The sequence below is a fragment of the Sitophilus oryzae genome, unplaced genomic scaffold (genome assembly GCF_002938485.1).
Source record: "Sitophilus oryzae breed Bouriz unplaced genomic scaffold, Soryzae_2.0 scaffold_169_pilon_pilon, whole genome shotgun sequence".
NCBI lineage: Eukaryota > Metazoa > Arthropoda > Insecta > Coleoptera > Curculionidae > Sitophilus > Sitophilus oryzae.
In genome coordinates this window covers 481,677-506,807 of record NW_022146390.1, presented here as the reverse complement: position 1 = coordinate 506,807, position 25,131 = coordinate 481,677, and the positions used below count along the sequence as shown (strand labels likewise).

The 25,131-nt window shown below is 34.6% G+C and overlaps 1 protein-coding gene across 1 annotated transcript; it reads right to left on the bottom strand.

The window, feature by feature from the left end:
* Positions 1 to 13,610: 13,610 nt before the first annotated feature.
* LOC115881142 lies at positions 13,611 to 14,042 on the bottom strand. The gene has a single exon (XM_030898522.1). It carries the CDS (start codon positions 14,040 to 14,042, stop codon positions 13,611 to 13,613), a length of 432 nt encoding a protein of 143 aa, XP_030754382.1.
* Positions 14,043 to 25,131: the final 11,089 nt, after the last annotated feature.

Genomic DNA, 25,131 nt, shown 5'->3' with positions numbered 1-25,131 from the left:
ACAAAGCAGATTGTATTAGCACAATCGAAAAAGCCAATGCAGGAATACCTCAGATGACAACCAACCAAATCACAACAGACGTACTTATAGCCCAACTAAGCAAAACCCATAATTGGAAAGACCCTGGACCAGACCACATCCACAACATCTGCATCAAGAAGTTCACCAGCCTACACCCAAAACTAGTCTAAATCACAAACAAAGTGGTCTAAGACCCAACACTATTAGATGAAAAAATATGCGAAGGAACAACATATCTGTTGGCTAAATCCAATGATACTCAAAACCCGTCCCAGTACAGGCCGATCACCTGCTTAAACACAATCTACAAGCTAATCACTGGGTGCATTAACCAAGTACTAAGTGATCACTGCATACAAAACAATATACTAGCAGAAGAGCAAAAAGGAAGCCGAGCAAAAACACTAGGGTGCAAGGAACAACTTACCATTAACTCAGTCGTTATGAACCAAGCCACTAAGAAAACCCGCAACCTGTTTACTTGTTTTATTGACTACGTTAAGGCTTACGATAAGATCCCACACTCTTGGATATTATTTGTACTTAGAATATATATAAAGTCAACCCTACCCTAATCAGATTCATTGAGGATACAATGACCAAATGGAAAACCACCCTATCCATCAGAGCGGTAACACCTACCAAAAGAGCAGATTCAGTGATCAACAGTGACGGGAAACCAAGCCACTAACATCCGATCCAGCAAAATAAGCATTAAAACAGGTATATTCCAGGGTGACAGTCTAAGCACACTTCTCTTCTGTTTATGCATGAACCCCCTCTCAAGTATTCTAAACACATCAACTAAAGGATTCAAAATCAAATTAGGAAGATCAAGCCACATAATCACACATCTCTTTTATGTGGACGATTTGAAACTTTATGCAAGTACTGAAGAAAATCTAATGAATGCAGTTAAAACAGTGGAAAAGTTCAGCAACGAGATTGGTATGGAACTGGGAACACAAAAATGCAAAATTGAAGGAATAGTGAGAGGAAAACTAACCGCAACACCAGATTACACAACAACAACCAGCAACAGAATAGAGTCCATTTAAATCGGAGAATATTACAAATACCTAGGGAATAGAACAAAACAAAACTCAAATCTACTTTGCAACTGATTTAGCACCAAATCCGTGAGGTTTTCGGAATAAACTGATGCTAAATAGCTCTTGAGACGGGTTAATTGCCCTCTAATAAAACCGCGCTGGCGTTTTAATTTACAAATTTCTGACATTTTCTCCTAAAAACTGAAAGAAAACACTAGACAAACCCAAAAAATCTCACAAAGCAATAGTACAAATATATATCCCCTATCTCCTTAACGGAACGAACTCACTTGACTAAATATTCAGCCTTCAACAACCACCAAAACCATATTATCAACAATCCATCGTTGCTTTAAAGACTTCAAACAGCAACGTAGATGTACAACTTCTAAATACGGCAGGTCGGCAATAGAACGTTTTTCTTCGACAATGAAAACTTCCAAGAAAAAAGGCTGGTATCACATCTAATCCGGCTCGAAGGACCAAATGTAATCTATCTAAGTGGACTGTATAATACAAATTGATTTGAGTCCGTTTGTTAATGGAATATTATATTTATACTATTTTTACAAATCAAAATAATATCTTGACAGATCAAAAACTAAAAACTATATATATTTTTTTTAAATAAACATATTTCGATGACAACGGTGATTTTTAACATCTTGATATAAATTATAAAAATCTTTATCATCTAACAATCAGATAATGCAGTATTCAAAATATAACTCTTAAATTGTGTAGAGTTATACAAAATATTATCTATCAGAGTTGATGACAAATTAGTTACTCTTGTCGCTTCGAAAATAGTTTGCTTATAATTGTCCCTTGATCTTTTTATCATAAAATATACTTTTTTATGCATGACGTTTTTATACCTGGTGTCATCCAAGATTTAAATTTCTGTTTATTATTAACTTTTTTAGTAATAAATATTCTGTCTAACAAGCCCGTGATTACGGTAATAAAATGACAATAAGCTATATTTACATAAGTCAACCCGAATATCAATGACCAGTCAGTCAATTCAAGTTCCCTCCTAAAATGCTCCATCCTGCATCTAGAAAATGGTCTAGCATACTTAAACGCTGCATTATGTAAGATTTCTGTCCCTTCTATAATCAAAACTTGAGCCTTAACTTAACATTAACATATCACAAAGTTAAAGTTTTATTAATTACAATTTAAAAGTCTAACAAACAGTAAAATTTATAACCACATAATGTAAAAAATAACATCAACATTTAAAGATAATATCACAAAGCACATACATTGTTTACAGACAGTCTTTTAGTTCTTTTTTAAATATACTCAGACTATGAAAACAGTCCACTTGAGCTGATAGGTCGTTCGCCAGTCTTGCTGATCTTGTGAGAAAAGAGCTTTGGCCATAGTTGGTGCGATGCAAATTTACTTGAAAGAGGTGATTGAGTTTGGTCTGTCGAGAGGGGACATGAAGCCCAATCTTACTAGTAAGCCCAGGACTATGGGAGTTTGAGTGCAATAGGTTGTAAAACATTGTAAGATCTCTGTACATACGACGAACCTGGGGAGATGTAATTTGGAGAGAACTTGGTAGTCGACGTTTTTGTTCCCATTGTGTTCCTTGAATGCTATATACCTCAGGAACTTATGTTGTACTCTTTCAATGGCCTGAATATGGATGTTATAAAAGGGAGACCACACACAGGAACAGTAATCCAGGTGAGGTCGTATCAGGGAGCAGAATAGTAGTTTGATAGAGGGAATCCTGTGAAAGTCGTTGGTGCAACGTTTGATAAATCCCAATATCTGAAGTGATTGTGACAATATTGATGATAAGTGACATGTTTAAGTCAGCTGGCTGTCAAGTAACACTCCCAGACCTTTATTTGAGATACCTGCAGTAGGGGTGAACCATCAATATTGTAGATGTGATGTATGGGATTCCTTCTACGGCTGAAGATCATTAATTGACACTTGTTTGTGTTAAGTTCCATTCCATTAGGGTTGCACCACTTTGACAGGTGGTCCAGATCAGATTGAAGTTTGTAGCAATCATCTTCACTTTGGACCTTCAAGTAAAACTTCAGATCATCTGCGAACAACAGAAAAAATGCATGTTTAAAGCAGGAGGCAATGTCATTCACATAAATATTGAAGAGTAGAGGTCCTAGATGTGAACCTTGTGGAACACATTTCATTAGACTGGAAGTAATTTCATTAGACTGGAAGCTCTGAACTCGCACAATTTGCGCTCTATCTGTAAGGTATGAGACTAACCATGCCAAAAGTTGTCCCTGGATTCCAAAATGCTGCAACTTCTTAATAAGGATTTTGTGGTTCACCCTAACGAATGCCTTTGTGAAATCTGTGTATATGGCATGGATGTGGGACCCTTCTTCCAATGAATTCAAGAGAAAATCAGTATATGTGAGCAAGTTAAGCTCAGTGGAGCGATGTGGCAGGAATCCAAATTGGTCTATAAAGCAATTTTTCAAACAAGCAGACAGGTAGTCGCATACCAAACTCTCAAATACTTTGGGAATACAACTCAAAATGCCTGATGATAATAGGCCTGTAATTATTAACCCGGGAATTATCACCAGATTTCAGTATAGGGGTAATGAAGCTTGATTTCCAATAGATTGGAAAAATTCCTGTTTTTAGGGATTTATTAAAAATTATATGAAGTGGTCTAGAAAATATGAAGCTGCAATGCTTAACAAGATACGACGGAAGACCATCGGACCGGGCCCCTTGTTTATGTCCAATGTTGACAGCTTTTCATAAATTGATGAAATTGATAAGTTCAATTGTGAAAGATTGATGTTTTCAGAAGGTAATGAGTCCTCCGGTGTAAAGTCTCTGTTGCTATACATTTTTGAGAAGTAGCCAGCAAACAAATTGACAATTCCCCCCCTCCCCTCCCCCCAATGAACAGGATACATCCCCAAAATGCACAACTGATGGAATACAGCTCTTTCCCCTTTTACCACTAACAAACTTCGAAAAGTTTTTAACATTGTCTCTAAGAGATGATTCGGTTAGCGATATATAGTCTTGGTAACACTGTTTTTTTAATGATTTACGCTTTGCTCTTAAAGTAGAAAATTGAATATAGTCTGAATACAACCCAGTTGAACGATGTTTTTTGTGTGCTTTCTTTTTTTCAATTATTGTTTCTTTAAGTTCTTGAGAAAACCAAATTGGAAACTTCTGAGTTGAAAACTTTTTCAGAGAAACATAGATATCGACTGCTAAGTAAACTATATAATAAAACATATTTACCATATCATTAAGAGTTTTGTTCATAAATAACTCGTCCCATTTAAACTGGGATAAAAAGTCTGTCACTTCAACCAAGATTTGAAGTCCCTATAAAAGCCGTCACCCTTTAGACCAGAGTTGTTGAAACACTCTGATTTACATTGTAAAGAAAAAGAAAGTGGTGGATGGTAAAGGTCCACTGGCAGGAGGGCACTTTCAGCCTGGGCTATTTTAACTTCGCGGTCTTGTACAAACACTAAATCCAAAATGCCATTGTTTATATTCTTGATTGTATTAATTTGGAAAAGGTTGTGGTAGGAGCTTAAATAAGACAGTAATTGCGTGGATTCAATCTCGTTTTGTATGCCTCCGGCCTGGGGTGTCGCCACTGAGGATAATTTTTCATTGGTCCACGTACTGTTGGGCAGATTGAAATCTCCCAAAACACACAACTTATGGTCTGGGTATTCCTCGGTTAATCTTTCCAGGTTATCTCCAAAATCCGCATATTTTTCATAGGAGCTTTTGGGTGGAAAGTATGCAGTGGCAAGAATGAATTTGTTGTTATTAAATTCGATTTCAATAAACAGATATTCAATGTTTCTGGACGCTGGGAAAATTTTGCTAGACAGAGTTTTACATACTGCTATCAGGACTCCACCGCCTCTTGCGAAGGTACTTGTATCTATGGATCTATCCTTACGGTATACATCATAACCAAACATTTGCAGTTCCGCGCTATCTATATCGTTTGTAAGCCATGTTTCATTGAAAACTAATATGTTGTATTGTGAGTATGACACTTTCTCAAAGTGAAGTTGAAGATTGGTGCGCAAACCTAAACATTTTGAAAGTATACAGACATAGATGAAGAGACTGTAGCTGTTGACTTTGGATGTATAGGCTTGTTTAGTTTTTTGCAATCAATTTGGGAACACCATTCACGTACTTCAGATAAAGGTCTGGTTCTGCATTTTGCTGTCTCTCCTTTAATTCGTTTTTGAGAGCATTTAGCTCTGAACGCTGCTCAGTTGTAAGATCAGCATCCAAGAAAACATTAAGGTTTCGATCCATATTCAGAGTTAATCTCTTCAGCGGGATTTTTAATACTGGCTTCAACACCACTCAAACAACTGTTACAAAACCATTTTATGTTGCTCAGTTCTTGTTTAAATTTTAATAATTGTTCTTTCACTCTTACACACACGAGATGGTAAAACTTTACACACCGATCACATTTTATATACCTCGTATTGACTATAAAATTATCCGCACATAGCGCACAGACCTCCGTGCCCGGCGACATGTCGACTACGATACCATATCGCCCATATCGCATTACAAATCGCCCATAGCGGATAATGGCGGTTTTGGTTTGCTTTGGTTTGGTGGCGGTTTTGGTTTGGTTTTTCTAATATACATATCTAGCGGGTATTCATCTTCGAGACTTGGAAAAGCATTCAGTGTCTTCATCATGACATTGATGATCATTTCAGTTGGTGATTCATCAGAATCTGAAGCAGAGTAAACTTTTTTTTCGCAGGATTTTTTGGAGGGAGTTATTTTTTTATTGTCTTTCTGTTTTGTATTATTCAATGATTTTTTCATTGTCACGTTTTCTAATTCATGTTTAATTGGTGTCGAAGTTAATAAACAGAGTGTTGTTTTTTACGACCCTTGCCTTTTCCCTTTCCTTTTACCTTTGATCACTTGGATGATCACTTAAATGATTTTTTTTTCTGATGCCGAAGAAAGCTATGAATATGAATAAAATTGTTTCGGGGACTTTTCAGAAAAAAAACATTCTTTTTCTATCATTGATGAATTGGTTCCAACATATAGTTCAGAAAACATATCTGGATTTACCCGAACAATACTAGCAGATGGAAAACCATTGACACCAGCTTTTTCCGGGTTCGCTACTTTAGGCCAGTGCAAATAATTTTGAATTTGCAAAAATTTTTAGAAAGCTGCGACCATTGAAAATAGTTAGCCTTAGTAACCCTTATTAACATACTAAAAGTCCCCATTTGTCCGATGTGTGCGTCATCAAAAAAAATCGGCCGCCATCTTGAATTTTGGTACTTTTTGTGAAAAAATGTAAATAACTCGAAAACGGTGCGTTATAGCGAAAAACTTCAAGAGGTAAAGAATTAAAGAGAATAAAAAACTCTATCAGAATCAATAAAGAATAGTTTATTAACCTAACGCAGTGACGTACAAAAATTTTTTGAAAATCGAGCAATTTTTAAAAGGAATCACCGAAATGCAAATTACTATTTTTTTAAGCTTATAACAAATAACATGGATATTTAGCATCAATTCAACTAAAATACAGTCCTTGTGATATTTTCAAGAAATATTTATTGGTGGTTTAATAATATTTCAAAATTAACAAAAATTTTCAAAGCTATCCTTTACTAAATACATGTGTACTAATAATGTGCGAAAGCAGCCTCCACCTTGTTCCGGTCGGGGCTATTTGCACTTAAACCAAGGTCTTTTTGTTGCCATTTTGTAAACAACTTGTTTTTAAAAATACAATGCCAGTTTGAAAAATTAGGCTACAGGTTGGAAGAGAAAAATAAAATGTAATAAACTACTTGCGAATGTCTTTTTGACATAAATATCATCTACGATCTTAACCTAAGATCTTAACACTTTTTCATTATGATAAATACATTATAAACATACCCCTACAAATCGAATAACAATAATTCAAATTCTGACCATTTTAATAAAAATGTGTACCAACTTGTAACCTAACTTTTCAAACTCTCATCTCTAGAAAAAAAATGAAATTTACAATTTTATTCGATTTGTTCTTCATTGACCGATATTTGTTTGTTCTCGCAAGAAATACCATTATAGTTACCACACAAGCATGAACATGGCATATTGGATTTTGAACATGTACCATATTGCGATAAATATAGTACAACAAAATATGATTTAATCTGCTGGTCTATATTCTTGTGTCAGTGTCACGTAATTTTTAAAAAATGCCTTTAACTGCAGAGCAAAAATCGATTATATTTACGCGATTAAGGGATGGGGTTCCCATAAGGGGAAATTGCAGATGCATTATAGGGATAAACAAAAAAACAGTGTTGATGAATCCAAAAAAAAAATCAATATAATTCAAATATCCTTATAGACCAGGAGTTCCATCTGGGAGTACTAATTCTTTTACTACTTTTTTTTTATCGCAATGGTACATAGTTTATTACATCCAGATTTGCAATTACAGTAAATCATTTTCAATACAAATTCTGGTGCCACTGCGTTGGACATTGTTGTTGGAACTAAGGTATTCGTTTTTTTTACTCCATCCACATTCTGTTGCCTTTTCTCCCTTATTTAGCCAATACTGCATTTATAAATAGGTCCTATAATAATGATTTTCAGCTGCGTTAGTTGTTGGAGGTAAGGTAGCTAAATCAAAATGTTTACTATAAGCACCTGACGAGATGTAAGGTCTTTATATTTAAAATACCTCAACTGATCTAAATCTTTTGCTAACCTATGTCGATCATATAATGAAAATAAGAATGTATTTCCAGCTTCGACTAGCTCAGATTTTTGTGCTGCAGGATCTAAAAAAAACGGATGTAATTTGTCGCAGATGAGGATCTTTTTGCAACGTTTTGAAAGTCGCCAGTTTACATTACATTTTATTTTTTTCTTCCAACCTGTAGCCTAATTTTTCAAACTGTCACTGTATTTTTAAAAGCAAGTTGTTTACAAAATGGTAACAATAAGACCTTAGTTTAAGTGCAAATAGCCCCGACCGGGAAAAGGTGGAGACTGCTTTCGCACATTCTTAGTACACATGTATTTAGTAAAGGATAGCTTTTACAATTTTTGTTAATTTTGAAATATTTTTAACCCACCAATAAAAAATATTTCTTGAAAATGTCACAAGAACTGTATTTCAGTTGAATTGATGCTAAATATCCATGTTATTTGTTAATAAGCTTAAAAAATGAGTAATTTACATTTCGGTGATTCCTTTTAAAAATTGCTTGATTTTCAAAATTTTGTTGTACGTCATTGCGCCAGGATAATAAACTATTTTTTATTGATTCTAATAGAGTTTTTTATTCTCTTTAATTTTTACCCTTTGAAGTTTTTCGCTATAACAAACCGTTTTCGAGTTATTTACATTTTTTCCCAAAAAGTACCAAATTTCAAGATGGCGGCCGATTTTTTTTGATGACGCACACATCGGACAAATGGGGACTTTTAGTATGTTAATAAGGGTTACTGAGGCTAACTATTTTCAATGGTCGCAGCTTTCTAAAAATTTTTGCAATTTCAACATGGTGAATGTCATAACTGCACTGGGGTACTTTTAAATGTCCTTTTGTAAAAAGGCTTGCGACGTGGAAAGGAATTATTTTTTCATAGTTATTGCACCTCATCAAAATGTCACATTTATTATGAAAGGCGATTTTGAATGGACTGTAAAGTGTCAGATCTTGAGGCTGGCAGCGGTGAGAAGTGTGGGGTGGCATAGAGAGCATTATAATTCCATTTTGAGAGCAATAATTAAAAATACCCAAAGAAACGTGGCTAGGAAGGTTGTGAAGTATTAAAAGGACAGGGTCATCTAACGTTGCTTTTAAACAGGTACAAAATGCTTTAGCCAAGTTCGAAATAATCCTTCATTCATCCAGCCCGATTTTGAACAATGGTATATTGAACGATAGGATCATCTTATTCTAAAGCTGAGGTCATTCTTATGCAGGGGAATATAAACATAGGCGGAATGTATTGACCTGGAGCACTCATGCAATAACAAACTATAATGGCTTTGTAGTTTTGCTGCTATCCCAACTTGTGGCCGCGCCAACTTGTTTCTAACCCTTCGGCGCGAGAATTTTTCTTGGTTTATGGACCGTGGTGATGCCGGTCTCGTTCACGTTAAATATTCTATGTGGACAACAATATTTTGATATAATGTGCATTGTTATGTGTGCATTGTTATCAAAAATATCTTCATTTCTCCTGAATTAAAAGCAGTTATTCTACCAAGACTTGTTTCTTCTGTTGTTCTAACGCTGATTTGTGGGTTCCTTTTCAAAAGGCTATGGTTTTCCTTTCCTGTCTTCTTTTTTCTTTTTTAAATTGATGTTTTATTTATTTCAGGATAGTCATACACACTTTTTCTCAAAGCATCGGGCGTAAGCCCATAGAATAATTTGGTCTGCTTTATTAACTGGTGTGTGATATCAGTTTCTTGTTCGGTTGTAAAAACGGGAATCTTTATTAAGTTTGATTTGACTCCCGTAATATCAGCAATCTCAATCTTCATTTTGAAAGAAAGTGCGAGCTGTATTACCGTCTGTAGATGTTCCTCCACCTTGTTTCGGTTTATCAGCCTGTAATCCAAGTCTATGCCAAAATTCATTTTGAATACGTTGCTTTTGAGAAACAACAGTCTCTTTATCTTTTGGAGATCTCATTTGCCATTAGCCCACTTTAAGCTTATAGGATAAATGGAGAATGCATTCCACAAATCGTATCCAGGCATGTAACGATGGTTAAGATAGGGATAACCATAGGTTAAGATCTCCCTGGCTTGTCAAGTCACATTTTCATCTTATTGGAATCCTTTGATGTTATTCCACATAGGTAGAATAGGTGGGCAGAGGTTTTCTGCTAATGCATATATCTTCTGAATTGGATCCTTTAACAAAATATTGATGGATTAGAAAAACACAGCTGCATAAATTGACCATTTTTGAAAAAGGCCGCGTATAGTCGCATAAAAGCATGTTGTATTTTGAAAACAGAAATACACATTTATGTAATATCAAAACTTCAAACCAGGATCTGACAGGATCGTTAACTATATCTACATACACATCGGGACAGGTCAACTCTGTGTATAGGATTTTAACGTGTAAGACAGTGATGTAGGCAGCTTAATGGCAAATCAAATGTATTAAAAAGAGAAAAAAGTTGGGTGGGTATGGGTGGGAACATTTCTTCTGAGCGGTATTGCCAGATTTTGCATCAAAATTTCAAACCGCATAAGTAGACGTTTCAAAAAAATGTGGCATCTAGGGTTGGATCTGGATTTTCAACAATTAGTTACTCATTTTACTACAACTGTAATAGATTACATTTAGCTTAAATATATTATCTTTATTTCATTGTAGTATACATGAACATTTTTAACATAGTTTATTTTATTCTAATTTCTTTAAGACTACGATAATATACTGGTCGGCAAGAGAAAATCTTGGGTCGTTTATTTTAGTCATCATTTACCTACATGTCTAGAAGTGAATCGCTATGGCAATCTTGTAAGTCGGGGAGAGAAAATTATTACCTATCCACTTAATCCGGAGCTCAACTTCATACGCTTGGAAAAATTCTTGCTCTTTTCTCTTTGTTCATTTATACAATCACAGAGTCTATAGACTCTGTGCACGACAATCGGCACCCAAAGCCGTGTGTACATTATCGGTTATATCATTAAATAAACTAACCAAAAAATATGCTGTATTACGTAGTAAATGGTGCAAATTCTATTGTCGACCATTCTAATCAGTATTAAATAATAATGGAGTGAGCCAGTGTGAAGTGAGACATTAAATGATTGATCTTTTTGTTAAATTACTTGGTATAACTTAACTCAATGATGAATCGTTTAATGTTTCATATGCACCTCCATAATTATTTAATCTGTAATCATACTGATTACATTGTTCAACAACAGAATTTGCGCTTTTAGTACGTTTTGGAATTAATAGATTATCTGTCTTATTATGCAACTAAGGATGTACGTGTCTACGTAATAGTGCATCAGCATCTCTCTCAATATATCGTATTGTACTGAACACGTTGACACACGAGAATCAGCAACCAAAGCCGTGTGTACGCTTCATTAAATAAACTAACCAAAAAATATGCTCTATTACTTAGTTACGTACATCCTCAGTTACATAATAGGACCGATAATCAATTAATTACATAATGTTGTAAATATCAAAATTCTATTGTCGACCGATCCGGATTAAGTGGATAGGTAATAAACTTCTCATTTTTCTCCCGTATTTTATAGTCTTTTCTCTTTCAGTATATCGTATTGTACTGAACAAACGTTGACTTTATTCTTCATACACACGACAATCGGCATACAAAGCCGTACGTTGTACGTTTTATTAAATAAATTAACCTTTTTGTTTATTTATTGGTTCGTTTATGCTTTATTTAATGATTGATATTATTTTGTCAAGTTATACCACCAAGTGCTATAAACTAGTACAAAATTAAAAAACTTAATTTTAAGTAAAGTTCTTTGAAATATATCTGTATTACTATTATGAATGAAAACTCTTATCCATTTTTAATTTGGAATTATATTAATTGCCATGTGTCATGTTTTTATTATTATTGTCAATTTTCTGCGGATAGCTGATAAATTAATCTATTGTCAATTCAATATGATTATATTATGATGTTCAAATACCATTTTGTTATTCATAAAAACGGCCTTTTTATTACTTCTCTGTCATACTGATCCATCAATAAATATTTCTTACGTGTTGCAGCAGACCAGCAAAATTTATTAATTTTATGGTCCTTTATATTTACTCATCCCTGATTCCATCCAATTATGGCCGCTGATGAAGCGGGAGGTAGACGTTCGCTTTCGGTCATAGGCGTACTGAAAACTAAAATTTCTTATCCTCGTATTCAGAATTATAAATAGCAATAAAAAGGATAAAGATAAGTAAAACTTTATACTGATAAGTTTGCTGTACCAATATTAAAAAAATTGGTAGTAGGAAATATTATTTCATAATATTATGACATGATAATGTTATAATGTAATACTATAAAGTAAAGTAAAAGATTTGAAGTTAACATCTCCTTTTTGCTGCCAGGGCTAATTTGGACGGGGCCTACTTTGTTTACGCGGAATCCGAACAGCGGTCCTCGGTCAATGACCGAGCAAGTGTCTAAATCGACTCTTACTCACGAGATATCCGATCTCATCCGGCCTTGAACCGGCGTGAATGAGCAGTGTGTGTCAAAATATTTTACACTTTTGCCTTTATTGGACAACAGCACGATACAGAGTTTCGAACTGGTCACCCGTCTATCCACTAGTATCGCCTTACGTCGCTTAACTTCGGTGTTCTAATGGGAACCGGTGTTTCGACGTAGCTGGACCGTTGGTTGCCCGTAATACTATAGCTACAACCGTTATAACACTAGTTATACCACCCCGCATAAATTCAGTATTATTATAAATAAGTAATTTATTTCACACCCCTTAAAGTGTAGCACAATTAGAATCATAAAAACGATGCCCACTTAACAGTTACATAATGTTTATAATGTTAATTTTAAAGGTCGTTTTACATAAGAATTGTTTATCTGTTTTTATTTATGATACAAAACCCGCTTGATCATAAAACTTTTTGATCATGTCGATGAGTTTTTTTTATATTGAGTATGTATGGGGCTTAAGAAGCAGCGTGGTGAAGGCGTTGTTCCACTGTTTGCATCTTAAACATTGTCAGCTGTCATAAAAGATTATTATTAAAATTCTAATAAATTAAATTTTACAGAATTCATAAGCAAAACTTTTAAACTAAAATTGGCTGTAATACTAAATCTAAATGAAAATAAAATATTAGTACGCCTATGACTCAAGAGTTTGGTTTGGTTTGGTGGCGACACGTGCGAAGAGATATGCATGGCTTCCACATTTCGAGAGGCGGGGTGAGACAAATCAAGTGGTGGGAGAGAATATGGCCATAGATGCCAGGTCTAGGAAATATTCCCTAACATTAAGGTTTCTATCCAGGAAATACCTTTTTAGAAAGCATATTTTTGGACACAATTTAGTGTGTGTATTTAATTTGTTTTCTCAAACTTGGCATTTCTAAAAGTATCATCAGATAAATATTTTAAAAGAATATTTTTGTTGGTTGATTGACCGTGCCAACCAGGCTTCAGGAAATTTTCAAAACTTCATCTGGCAACACTGACAGTATCGAAGTCCTAGAACGGTAGACAGAAATCAAATCAGTCGGATTTGAAAGGGGTTGGGTGTACATCATTCTACAATATATTTACGATTTTGAAGGTTATCCATACATCTCGAGACGTTTAATCTTTTAACAATAAAAATAATTAAACGTCCGGTTGTATCTATACTGCTCATGTTTTTGTTGCTGTTTCAGCATAAGTTAAAACAAGCATTAAAAAAATGACTAAAAATCAACTTTAAAAAAGGACAATTAGCAAAATAATTATAAAAAATTAAATCAAAGGTTCAAAAATACCTCCCTGTTGTGCTTCGCAATAGCCAAGACGGTTATAAAACTCTGACCTAACTTTAGCTAACATAACAGCGGGGATATTTTCTAACGACTGAACGATTTTTAATCGCAGCTCGTCAATATTCATGGGTCGTTCATGGTTATGGCCATAAATGGAGTTTTTTACATATCCCCACAGAAAGAAGTCATTGGGCGACAAATCAGGAGAACGTGGTGGCCAATTAATTGTGCCTTGTGTGGAAATTAGCCGATTGGGAAATGTGGTTTGAAGGAACAGATTTACGTTCCGCGCGTTATGCGCAGGACAGCCATCCTGCTGAAACCACACTTCCTCAAAATTGATTGGCAAATTTCGAACTGCTGGTACAATTTGGTTTTGTAGCATATCCAAATATTTGGCAGCTGTTAACATACCATCAATAAAAAAAGGCCCAATGATATGATTTTGCAGCATGCCAGCCCAAACATTTAGTTTTTGTGGATATTGTGTCCGCAGTGCCATACTAAGGTGCTTATTTTCTCGAGACCAATAACGTACTATCGAAGGATTGTGGTAGCCATGTAAGGGAAACGAGCTTTCATCTGAGAATAATATATTTTCCAACAATTAATTATTCCGATCGGCTCTTTCTCTTACAGCCTCGCAAAACTCCAGACGTCTATTACAATCTGCGGGAAAAATTTCTTGCGTGGTACTGATTTTGTAGGACTTATATCCATGCTTTTTTAAAACCCTGCGCACCGTTCGAGCATTGCAACCAACTTGTTCGGCTATATTTCGGCTTGAACAAGGTTTGCTTGTTTCGACCGCGGCACAAATATTAATTTCCTTGTCGGGAATTACCTTCTCTGCGCCTTCCTTATTGTCACAATTTCTGCACGCCGCAATGCAGCCTGTTTGCTCAAATTTATGAACAATGTTGCGTACAGTTGTGGCATAAGGCACAGGGCGATCTTGAAAGGTGAACACATAACGCCCAATGACCTCTTCCACACTTGAGGAAATGTAAAACCATTTAACGATATGCACCTTCTCTTCGGTCGTATAAATAGCCATTTTTGAAACACTTAACGTACACACCGAAACAGCTAGGCGAAAAGAATGATGCAAAAATAGTTTGGATCTCAGGTGATCTATTTCCTTTCCCCACCTTTTCATCTACATAAAGGTGCGTATTCACTATCCGAACGAACGAATGCTACTATCCAACGAGCGAACGTCCAGTCTTGTTCGCGCGGTTCTATAATTCTCATTCGTTTGCGAACGTCTTTGATATACCGAATGGAAACAGATGAGGGAGCGAACCGAATGGCGAACGGCCGCATGCATTCGGTTTGCTGTCCAAATATACCGAATTTCATTCCTTTGTTCTTTCGGATAGTGAATACGAACCTTAACATAAAGCACCGCCCCTCTCAATGCGTTCTCCCACCATGCTTATGCTTTACCTTGCCCACACCCGTAAAAACCGGCAACACTGTATCGGTCGCACCGGCTTCTCGCCGGCCCCTTTTGATGCTGTCTCTCTGTCTGTCAACCGGTCATTTATATTATTCTCTGTCTTACACGTTAAAATCCTATACACAGTAATCAAATGACCAGGTCGGTATATCAATACATATTATGAGATAAATTAAAAATAAATGTAATACTTGACTTATGACTATGTCCATTATTGTAATATCGAATATATTTCAAAACAGTAAACTTTTCTTACCTCCAGGAGCACAATCCATTGTCAACTTTTAAATTTTTACCAATCTTTTAAACCCACTTCAAGAAAATCACTTAAAATAGAAGTAAAGACAGTTGGGGCGGTCAATCACCTGTACTTTGAATTTACACAATAATCATATTACGGAGGCGCTCGGCCCATGTTTCTTTGCGCAGCACGGTAGACCTGGGACCTGTGTAGTGTAGGGCTGGGACATTAATATAAAGGGACCACCAAGATTTATTTTATTTGAATAACTTTTTAAAGTTGGGGTTTTGTCCGGCTTTTAACTATTTCCGCCTGTGTGCGGCCCGGCGGCTCTTAAATTGTCGCAATTTTTTTTATACATTTTCACAGTTAAATAACTCGGTTATTTGCAATTTATTTTAAAAATGGTTAAGAGAAAATACGTTTCTTTTGACCAGATTTACTACCCCCTAAAATGCTTGCACTTATTTCTGGGACACCCTGTATAATAAGCAAGTTTCTAAAATATTACTATACCAAGTGGATTTAATGAAGCATCTTTTATGAAATAATTTAATGTATCTAATGAAAAACTTACGGAACTCATTGTGATAATTTTAACGATCAAAACGAATTTGGAGACAATTATTTGGACTTGGAATATATCGGACACGACCAGAACTATACTAACTAAAGTACTATGAATAAATTAACTTATAAGGTTTTTGCATAAAAAAATAAAGTCACCGAATGACGAACATTGAAAAATTGCTGCTAGGATTGATGGGAAAATACCTTGAAATATGTACAGGTCGAGACAACACTATCTCTAGAATTTAACTAAAAATATGGAGTTAATTTTGAGGTTAACTTGGAGATGTTAAAAAAAAAAACATTTATTAAACAAGCGGGATACAATACGCTTTCCTGGATTTTGAAAGAACACTGTGCCTGCGTCGTGCAGCGGCTTAAATATGAATATAGGTGCTGATGAATATAAAGTACAATATTTCTACAGGGTGTGCAACTTATGCAATTATAACTCCTCCCTTCATAGAGGTGGAAACACACCTGGATTTCCTTATTATTATTTCTAAGTTTGTATAATTAAAAATCCATAATTGTTATAAAATAATTAAACAATTAAATGTTATTAGATGATTGAATATAATGTAATATAAAATGAATAAATGTATATAATATAAAATAATAAAATGTAATTAAAATAAGTTCGGTTACAACGAGTATACTCTATGTAAAAGTTATAACGAGCAAACATTAACACTATTTATTACAAATAAAACTGCACAACTGTATATAATTTTTTATTGAATGTAATAACAAAATACATACATAATTATTATTTGTGATAAATAAAAATATATTTATATATAATAACAATACATATTTTTAGGTATGTAAAGTTTACTTAGTCCGTAATATTTTTTTGAATTACACTTTTTGTTAAAAGGGAATTTTCAATTCTTCTTTGAACAAAACCAAACTTTTCGTTCACACTGCTTTCGAAACTGTTGATTTCTAAATATGTGCACACGGTTTTCATTACACTAAATACTTCTTGTGTTGTCGGTGGTTCATGTGCTTTCTGGCTCTTCTTCTTATCTTCTGACTCTGGCTCTTCAGTTAACAGCGTTTTCTTAACTGCAGCTGCAATTTCAAGTTCTGATGGATACTCGCAAGTTACCAAACAACCATCAACTTGTTGAAATGAATTAAGTATGTCAGTGGTTATAGACCCTTTTACTAGACCGTTTTTAGTAGCCCAGTAGTAATGGAGTCTTCATCTATAGCTTCTGAGTGTCTATGTTTTAATATCCACTGGTTCAAAAGAATTTCATCGTCTTCGTCATATTCTGGATGGGTATAAAATCCAGCATGTTTATAGCAATTTACGATAGTTTGTTGTGAAACACGATTCCATGCTGCATTTAAGGTTAATATGGTATCCAAGACTTTCCAGCACTGTCTATAAACGCATCCTTTCCTTCTTCGGTCACGTCAACAGGAGCGGGCATATGGAGAGGAAGATCGCCAACCAGGTGGGTGGATATGGTTGAAAAACTTATGAATACCAACTGGAGGGTGCCGTTCGAAGAACTGAAAACAGAAAATTGGAGACGGGCGGTGCGTGCGGCCGTCAGGTCATTAGAGCCAGAACCAGAGCCACTACACGTTGTACGCGACGTACGGACTTAGACGATGGCATCCAATAAAGAAAAGTTCAAATCCTTATCTTCATCCAGACAAGAAATCATCCGACATAAAAACATATTTTATAATGTTGTTTAAGACAAGAATTGATCCATAGATTATAGAGCTGCTATTTTATTGGGTGGCAGAAAAACTACCTTTATGTCAATTGTAGGATGGGCTGGGCAGTTATCGATCATTAACAGTATTTTCCTATTTTGTTTTTTTAGTTCTTGGTCCGAGTTTCTTATTACTTTTTCGAAAATTTCTGACGTCACCCATGCTTTCTTATTAGCAGTATAATTTACAGGCAATACTTTGCAAGACTTGAAACATCGAGGTGTTTTCGATTTTCCGATAATTAGCAGTTTTATTTTTTCGGGACTTGTCATATTGGTACAGACAAAAACTGTAATCCTTTCTTTGCTTTTTTTACCTCCTTGACATTTTTCTTTTTGAAACTTCAACGTTTGATTTGGCACCATCTTAAAAAATAGACCGGTTTTATCGCCGTTAAAAATACCGCTGTTAGAATAACCCCTTCTTAGCGTGGGCCATACGTTGTAAAGCTAGTCTTGTGTTGTTTCAACAGAAACGCTTGCTCCTTCACCATGAATTTTACTGGATGAAATGTGGTACCTCTTTTTAAAGCGATCGATCCAACTTTTTGAACAGGAAGATGCTTCATTACTGGGAGACAAGAGACAATAACTTCTGCTTTTTCCTGTAGTATTGGTCCACTTATCGGCACATTCTCAGTCCTTTTTTGCTTAAACCTGTAACGTTTTTAGTTCGTTACATGTCTTTTTTGTATATAATATATGATGTCTGGGGGCCTATCATCACCGGATTCCCTCTCGTTCAGCACGGATAGTTTATTTGACGCGCTTGGCGTAATTTTTACGTTCTCTAGTCAGCAACCCTGCTATCCTTTCACTGTTCTGTGGAGCGCTGTCAACATCGCTTCAAGGCGCCTCTCCGTGCTTAACTTCACTTGGCTTTGACCGTCCTACTGTCACCATCAAAAAATCCTTGCTTCGAGAAACTGCAATTATAAAAATCTTGCTGTATAATTTGAATCAGCTGCTATTTCGAAGTTACAGGTAAAAATGAGATATTATCTTTTTGATTCGTTTTTATTACTGCGTATTTTTAGGGTAGAGTTACGGATGCCCCAACCTAACTTGTATTTGTATTTTGCTGGTACGTTGGCGTCCCTTTTCTTTTGTCCTTCAGAATGTCACATGGAAGAAAGGACAGGTTCTTTATTATTTAGTGAGCCCTCGGAAGTAATTCGAGGTAGGTTCATTTTGTTTATTCGACCTTGTTTGATTTTAAACAAGAGTTTTGTATTTTTAGGGTCTTATGGACGGACTGTGTCCAAGGTTATGGTCCAAGTTACGGACATTATCCAAGGTCCTAGTAGTGTTCCAAGGTACGGGTAGTGTCCCCATATTGCCACAGTATGGATACAGCGTAAGCCCCATGCTGCTTCGCTCCCATTTCTAAGCCTAGTCACTAGCTACGGCTGTATTGATTCATGGTGTCCTCATTCTGGTCCCTTTTGTTGTTTTGGCCAACAGGATCGCCGCCAGACAGTACAGCGATATGAGCCCACCTCACACTGCTACTCTTCGAAACAGGATGGCCTCAAGAACAGCTAAGTGTAGATTTAGGTTCTCGTTTTCAGTCTATTTTCAGTCTTAACGTACATTTTAAATAATATCGTACAGACTATATTTAGTGGTTAGATTATTAAGAACATTTATGTCGATTTAGTAGTTACAATATGATTTAGATTTTAGGTTTCATTACATTACGCCTTGTAATAGTATTACTTTCTATAGATATTATTATTGCGCTATATTACAAGATGAATAACGAGACATAGATTCTAGAATCTACAGGTTGCAACATATCAGATTTAACACCGCATAAAATTTAACAATTTAAATAAAGTAATGCTACCTTTCTTATATTTTCTATAACGTTACACGCATTTTATTTTTTCATAGTCTTTTCATAGAACATATTTAATATTATTTACTTTTTACTCGACATATAACCACTATAATAACTATTAAAATTGTACAATGCTATTTACCATCAGGATACATCATGAATGAAAATAGTCACTAGTTTTAAATAATAAACAACTGTGTTTTCTTTCTCTGTTCATGCTTGGCGCCCAATATTTATAATTTCGAGTTATTATTGTTAATTAGTTCTTTCCAGTGAAATACCTTATCCACGACTGCTCTACCAACGAAAAGCTGCCGTTCGCAGTGGTAATGTTTAAAAAAAAACGCTACAAACCACCGGAGTAGTGCTTGATCAACTTCCTTGTTAACTAGTTTTCGAATTCGTTTCAAGAAATGTTTGAATTCAATGTTCCCTTCAATTTATTTTTGTTTTTCCAAATGGTGGAAACAGATGAAGTTGCCAAGCCATACTTTCTACAAAAATATCAGCATTCGATGTACCACTTTTTCAATAATTTTAATGTTTTATTCCAATGTAAGGCACTTTCTTTTACACGGCATGATTATAAAACTAACGTTTTATTATAAAACAATGAAACGTTATGACAAGTTTTGTTTCCCCTGGCTCGCGGCACCCGCGGTCGGCGCGCGCTCTAAACGAAGCTAGTTCAAAAATATGTCGGCTCCTCGTTCTAATCGCAGCGGCAAATATTATTTAAAATTGAGAAAAAGACGCTCGTTGTATACAAAGCAAGATGGTAATTTTGCAAAGAAAATTTGCTCATACTAAAAGAGCTACTCCTTATATCCACGCTCGTTGTACCCGAACTTCAAATGTTAAGTTAAATGAATGATTTTCCGTTACACCTAAAATAGCTCGTTAAAACCGGTCGCTCCTCATAAGTTGTACTCGTTATAAGCGGACCCGACTGTATGTCGTTTGATCTGATTTCTCGGTTATCTGAAAATTTTGGTGATTTTCTAGATTTTCATTAAATAAATAAATAAATGCCTTTATTGTCAAAAAATTTGTCAATTTGTAGACAAAGGTAATCTAAACAAACAAGGTACACAAACAAACAAACAAAAGATAATACAAAACATTATACAAATAATATTGTCAGTCTTATTGTTTAAAATAAACATTTATAAATGTTTACAATGTCAAAGAACAAAAAAATAAAAACAACATTTAAAAATATTTAGCTAGTTTATGGTAAATATCAATGACCTCTAAATAAATTTATTATATAATGGAAACGACCCAAGCTCACCTGATGATGGGGTAGGGCCCCGAAACCGGTAGTGAGAGCAGGTTGATCCACATTATGTCGAACACAGCGTGGAATTAATTTCTATATTAGCAGTTCAAGGCAAGAAACTCTTATATAATAAATTTATTTCGATGTCATTAGCAAATATAGAAATAGCAAACATTAGACCAGTGTTCATAATATTCACATTCATATACAGGGTGTTTCAAAACAAATGCGAAAAACTTTAGGGGGTGATTTCTTGTTCAAAATAAAGGGTAGTTTGCTTTATAAACGTTGGGTCAAAAGTCAACCATTAGGGAGATATCGCGGTACAAAAATGGCGGAAAAATAATGTTTTTATTTTTTATCTTGAAAACGAAAAGAGATAGACTAATGAAATTTTATGGAAGCATTACTGTTATGAAAACACACTTTCTGATAATTTTTTCACTTTTTTAAAATGAGTGGAAGGGGTTGAAATAAACTACCCCTATCATTCTTGTTAACGAAATTTAAAGAAAAATCTTATCAAACACATGCAAATGTTTGTTTAGAAACTTTTTTATCTCTTGTGTTTCTTTGATAAAACTCACCGATTTGAAATTAAAAAATAAAATGTAAAGCATTACATGTCAGGACAAAAAACATTTTTAGATTAAGAATCTAGTGATAATAACGATAATAATAATCATCTAGATAATAACGTATTGCAGTAGAGTAATGTCAAATAAAATAATATTAGGAACATCCTAAAAAGTAACAGCGGCCGACTAGATGTTTTCCTAAAAAAATTACAGCAGCCCACTAGATTCTTTATCAGAAAATGTTTTTTGTCCTGGCATGTAATGCTTTACATTTTATTTTTTAATTTCAAATCGGTGAGTTTTATCAAAAAAATACAAGAGATAAAAAGTTTCTAAACAAACTAAACTATCCAAATTAATTTTTTTGTATGTGTTTGATAAGATTTTTCTTTAAATTTCGTTAACAAGAATGATACGGGTAGTTTATTTCAACCTCTTCCACTCATTTTAAAAAAGTGAAAAAATTACCAGAAAGTGTGTTTTCATAACAGTAATGCTTCCATAAAATTTTATTAGTCTATCGCTTTTCGTTTTCAAGATAAAAAATAAAAACATTATTTTTCCGCCATCTTTGTACCGCGATATCTCCCTAATGGTTGACTTTTGACCCAACGTTTATGAAGCAAACTACCCTTTATTTTGAACAAGGAATCACCCCCTGAAGTTTTTCGCATTTGTTTTGAAACACCCTGTATGATACATTTACAGCGTAGAAAGCCTTGTCTAGTAAATAAGAGTTCAATGCTTTGCGAAATGAAGAAAAGGATTTGATTTCAAATGGCATTTTTTTCGAGTTGTATAATATTGAACTTTTAACTAGCTCTGAGCGTGGGGTAGGTAGATAGAGATCTTGCTCCGCGTTCCTGAGTGGATAAGTGTGAGATGGCTTTCTTGAGAAGCTGATACATGCCTACGTATTAGGCAAACGGATTCAAATATAAATAAGGAAGGAAGAGTCAATATTTTTAATTTTTTTAAAAATCCTGGCAATGAGTTCTGCTGTTTAGTCCCATTGAATATCGAACAGCTCTCTTCTAGAGCTTGAAAATGCGGTCAAGTTGAGTCGCACAACACGTACCCCAGAATGGAAGGGCATACCTGAGGTGCGACTCAAGTGCATAATAAACAGTTCTAGCCACTGACTTTTCGCAACTAACTGAATACCCAAAATAAGCTTTATTTATTGCTTGGTCATTTATTTATTTAGTTATTAAAACAACACAGTCTGTTGCAGTATCTTTATTATAAACTATCAGTATACAAGTAATTCCACATAAAAAACGGAAATGTGCGAAGATAGTAATCTGAACATAAAACATATAAAAATAAACATTTATTAGTCAAAAATACATAATATATATAAAACTTTAAGACCGTGTGGTATCTTTGGAAGCACCCAACAACACAAAGTGGAACATTACAGTTTGGACATATGTAACTGGTCTGTTTTCTTCCTTTACGTTTAGCACAGACAGTACATCTTTTGGATATAGGTTTATTTTTTTTCTGAGCGTACACCAATTGAAGGAAAGTGTCTTTCAATTAATCATAATGGTGAATGTCCAGTTTCAGGTCTATGGCTCGTAGATATTCTTGGTTTTATATTATGATGCTTTTCTAATAATTCTTTTATAAGACATCTCTGAAAGTCTAATAAGGATATCTGTTTGCCAGTTAAAACCTTATACGTCCGTTTAGGTTTACGCAGAAGTGTTTACAAAAAATAATTATTTTATTTTGCAGATTTTCTTGCAGTGCAGTGGCAAAATACCCATAAAAGATTTTTTTGGAAAGATTTTACAACTGCCATGACAACTAACTGACATCTTAACATTTGGGGGTATAAGGAAGGATATATAAAATTTCAATACCTGTCTGACCACAGTAATACTTAAATACCTTTGAAGTATACTCCCCACCAGAATTTTTGCAATCCTTTTATTACAAAACAAAGATGCTATCTTCGACTCGTAGTTTTTGAAACAATCGAAAACTTTTTTATTTTTAATTAAATAAACCATTACAAAACGTGGATAATCATCCACAAAGGAATTTGGAATAAAATGGAAGACATTTTTGTTTCGCTAAAACACATACCTCACATACTGTATATTGTTTGCTATTTTTAAACTCAATACCATTAACTAAATTGCCGTTACTAATTTTTGACAATGAGTCAAAATTTAAATGGCCATACCGCATATGCCATAAATTAATATTAGGTTTTACAGATATATAAGCATTAGTACTGGAATTGTCAAAATACTTAAACAAAATTTTATACAAATTTCTCTCTCTCTCTTGCCTTCAGCATAAATTTTATTATTTTTCTTAATAACAATAGAATCAGCACAACAAATGATTTCAAAACCCGCTTTTTCTATTGCAGATATTGATAATAAGTTTATTCTTAAATCCGGCACACAAAACACATCTTTTAATTTAATAGAAATTGGCTTTTTATTCACAAAACTTACCACATTAACTTCCCCTTTGCAGGTAGCCAGCATCGACTTCCCTTTCTCTGCTAGATGGATTTGTTTTGGCATTTCAAAATAGGATTTATTTACCATCAAGTTCTTATTACTCGTGATGATGTGTTGCCCCTGAATCTGCATACCAAACACTGCTCTGTCTTCTCCATTTACCGAGCAGAAAGCCACATCGGTTTCTTGACTTTCAACAGGGTCGGTCATAAAGTTGCGTCACATCAATCATCACTTTTTTAAAAATGATTGAATGAAAATTTGATGTGCCACTTTATGACCGAACCTATATACTTAAATTTATTACCCGCTAATAGATATTTATATACCCTATAACTTTTATATTTAACTTTTTGAGGTACCTCCTATATTTTACCTAATAATCGACCGTTTTCATACATAAAAGCGACCCTGTATATCGTTTACTGTGCTCTCTAGAACAGTATGCGGCCCGTCTGGCTGACGGTAAACGTTGCGTTCCCTACTGCGCATTGAAAGGAGATCCTAGATTTTTTATTAGTCCTTTAAATTCTAGTAATGAATATAAACCGAGCGAGTCTCCGAATGAATATAAAATGAAGCGAGGAGTTAGAGTTCGAGACGGGGTCGGGGTAACTTTTTTATTTTATTTTCGATTATATTCTGATAGTAAAGTATTAAATAATTCTGATGATTAAAAAAAAACAAATATTTAATACTTTACTATCAGAATATAAACGAAAATAAAACAAAAAAGTTTGTACCCTGACCCGGTCTCGAACTCTGAATCTGAATCTACGGTTCGTAGTCGGAAACTCTACGCGCTGCGCTATGGAGACTTGTTCGATTTATATTCAATACTAGAATTTAACGGACTAAATCGGAAGAGGATCTTCATCCGATGCGCAGTAGTGAACGCAACGGGTATCGGCAGCCAGATGAGTCCCATGCTGTTCCACAGAGCACAGTAAAAGATATATCAAAGAGCCAGCTTTCGTATAATACTTTTTCGAAAACGTTCCTAGCTCTTAGACTATAGGTTTTCAGGTTAAATGCGTATTTCCACTTCACAAAGAGTACGTCGTTTTAAGTTAACAATATTCTTTGTTCCTTTTGACAATTGACTAATTTATTTTGGAAGCAATACAATACGCCATATTGTTAGAAAATTTTAAAAATGCTAATAATAGAAATAAGTGAAATAAAATGCTAGTTCATTTATACTATGTAGACTAGTAAACTCACAAATCTCTCATTACCTTTTAGGTAAAGAAATCAGCGGAAATGGTGTTCACATTTTTCTTCGCCTGCATGATAACCT

Bases quoted from the DNA above. Each gene is read 5' to 3' on its own strand.
- LOC115881142 (XM_030898522.1), bottom strand. From the start codon at position 14,042: ATGTTAACAGCTGCCAAATATTTGGATATGCTACAAAACCAAATTGTA.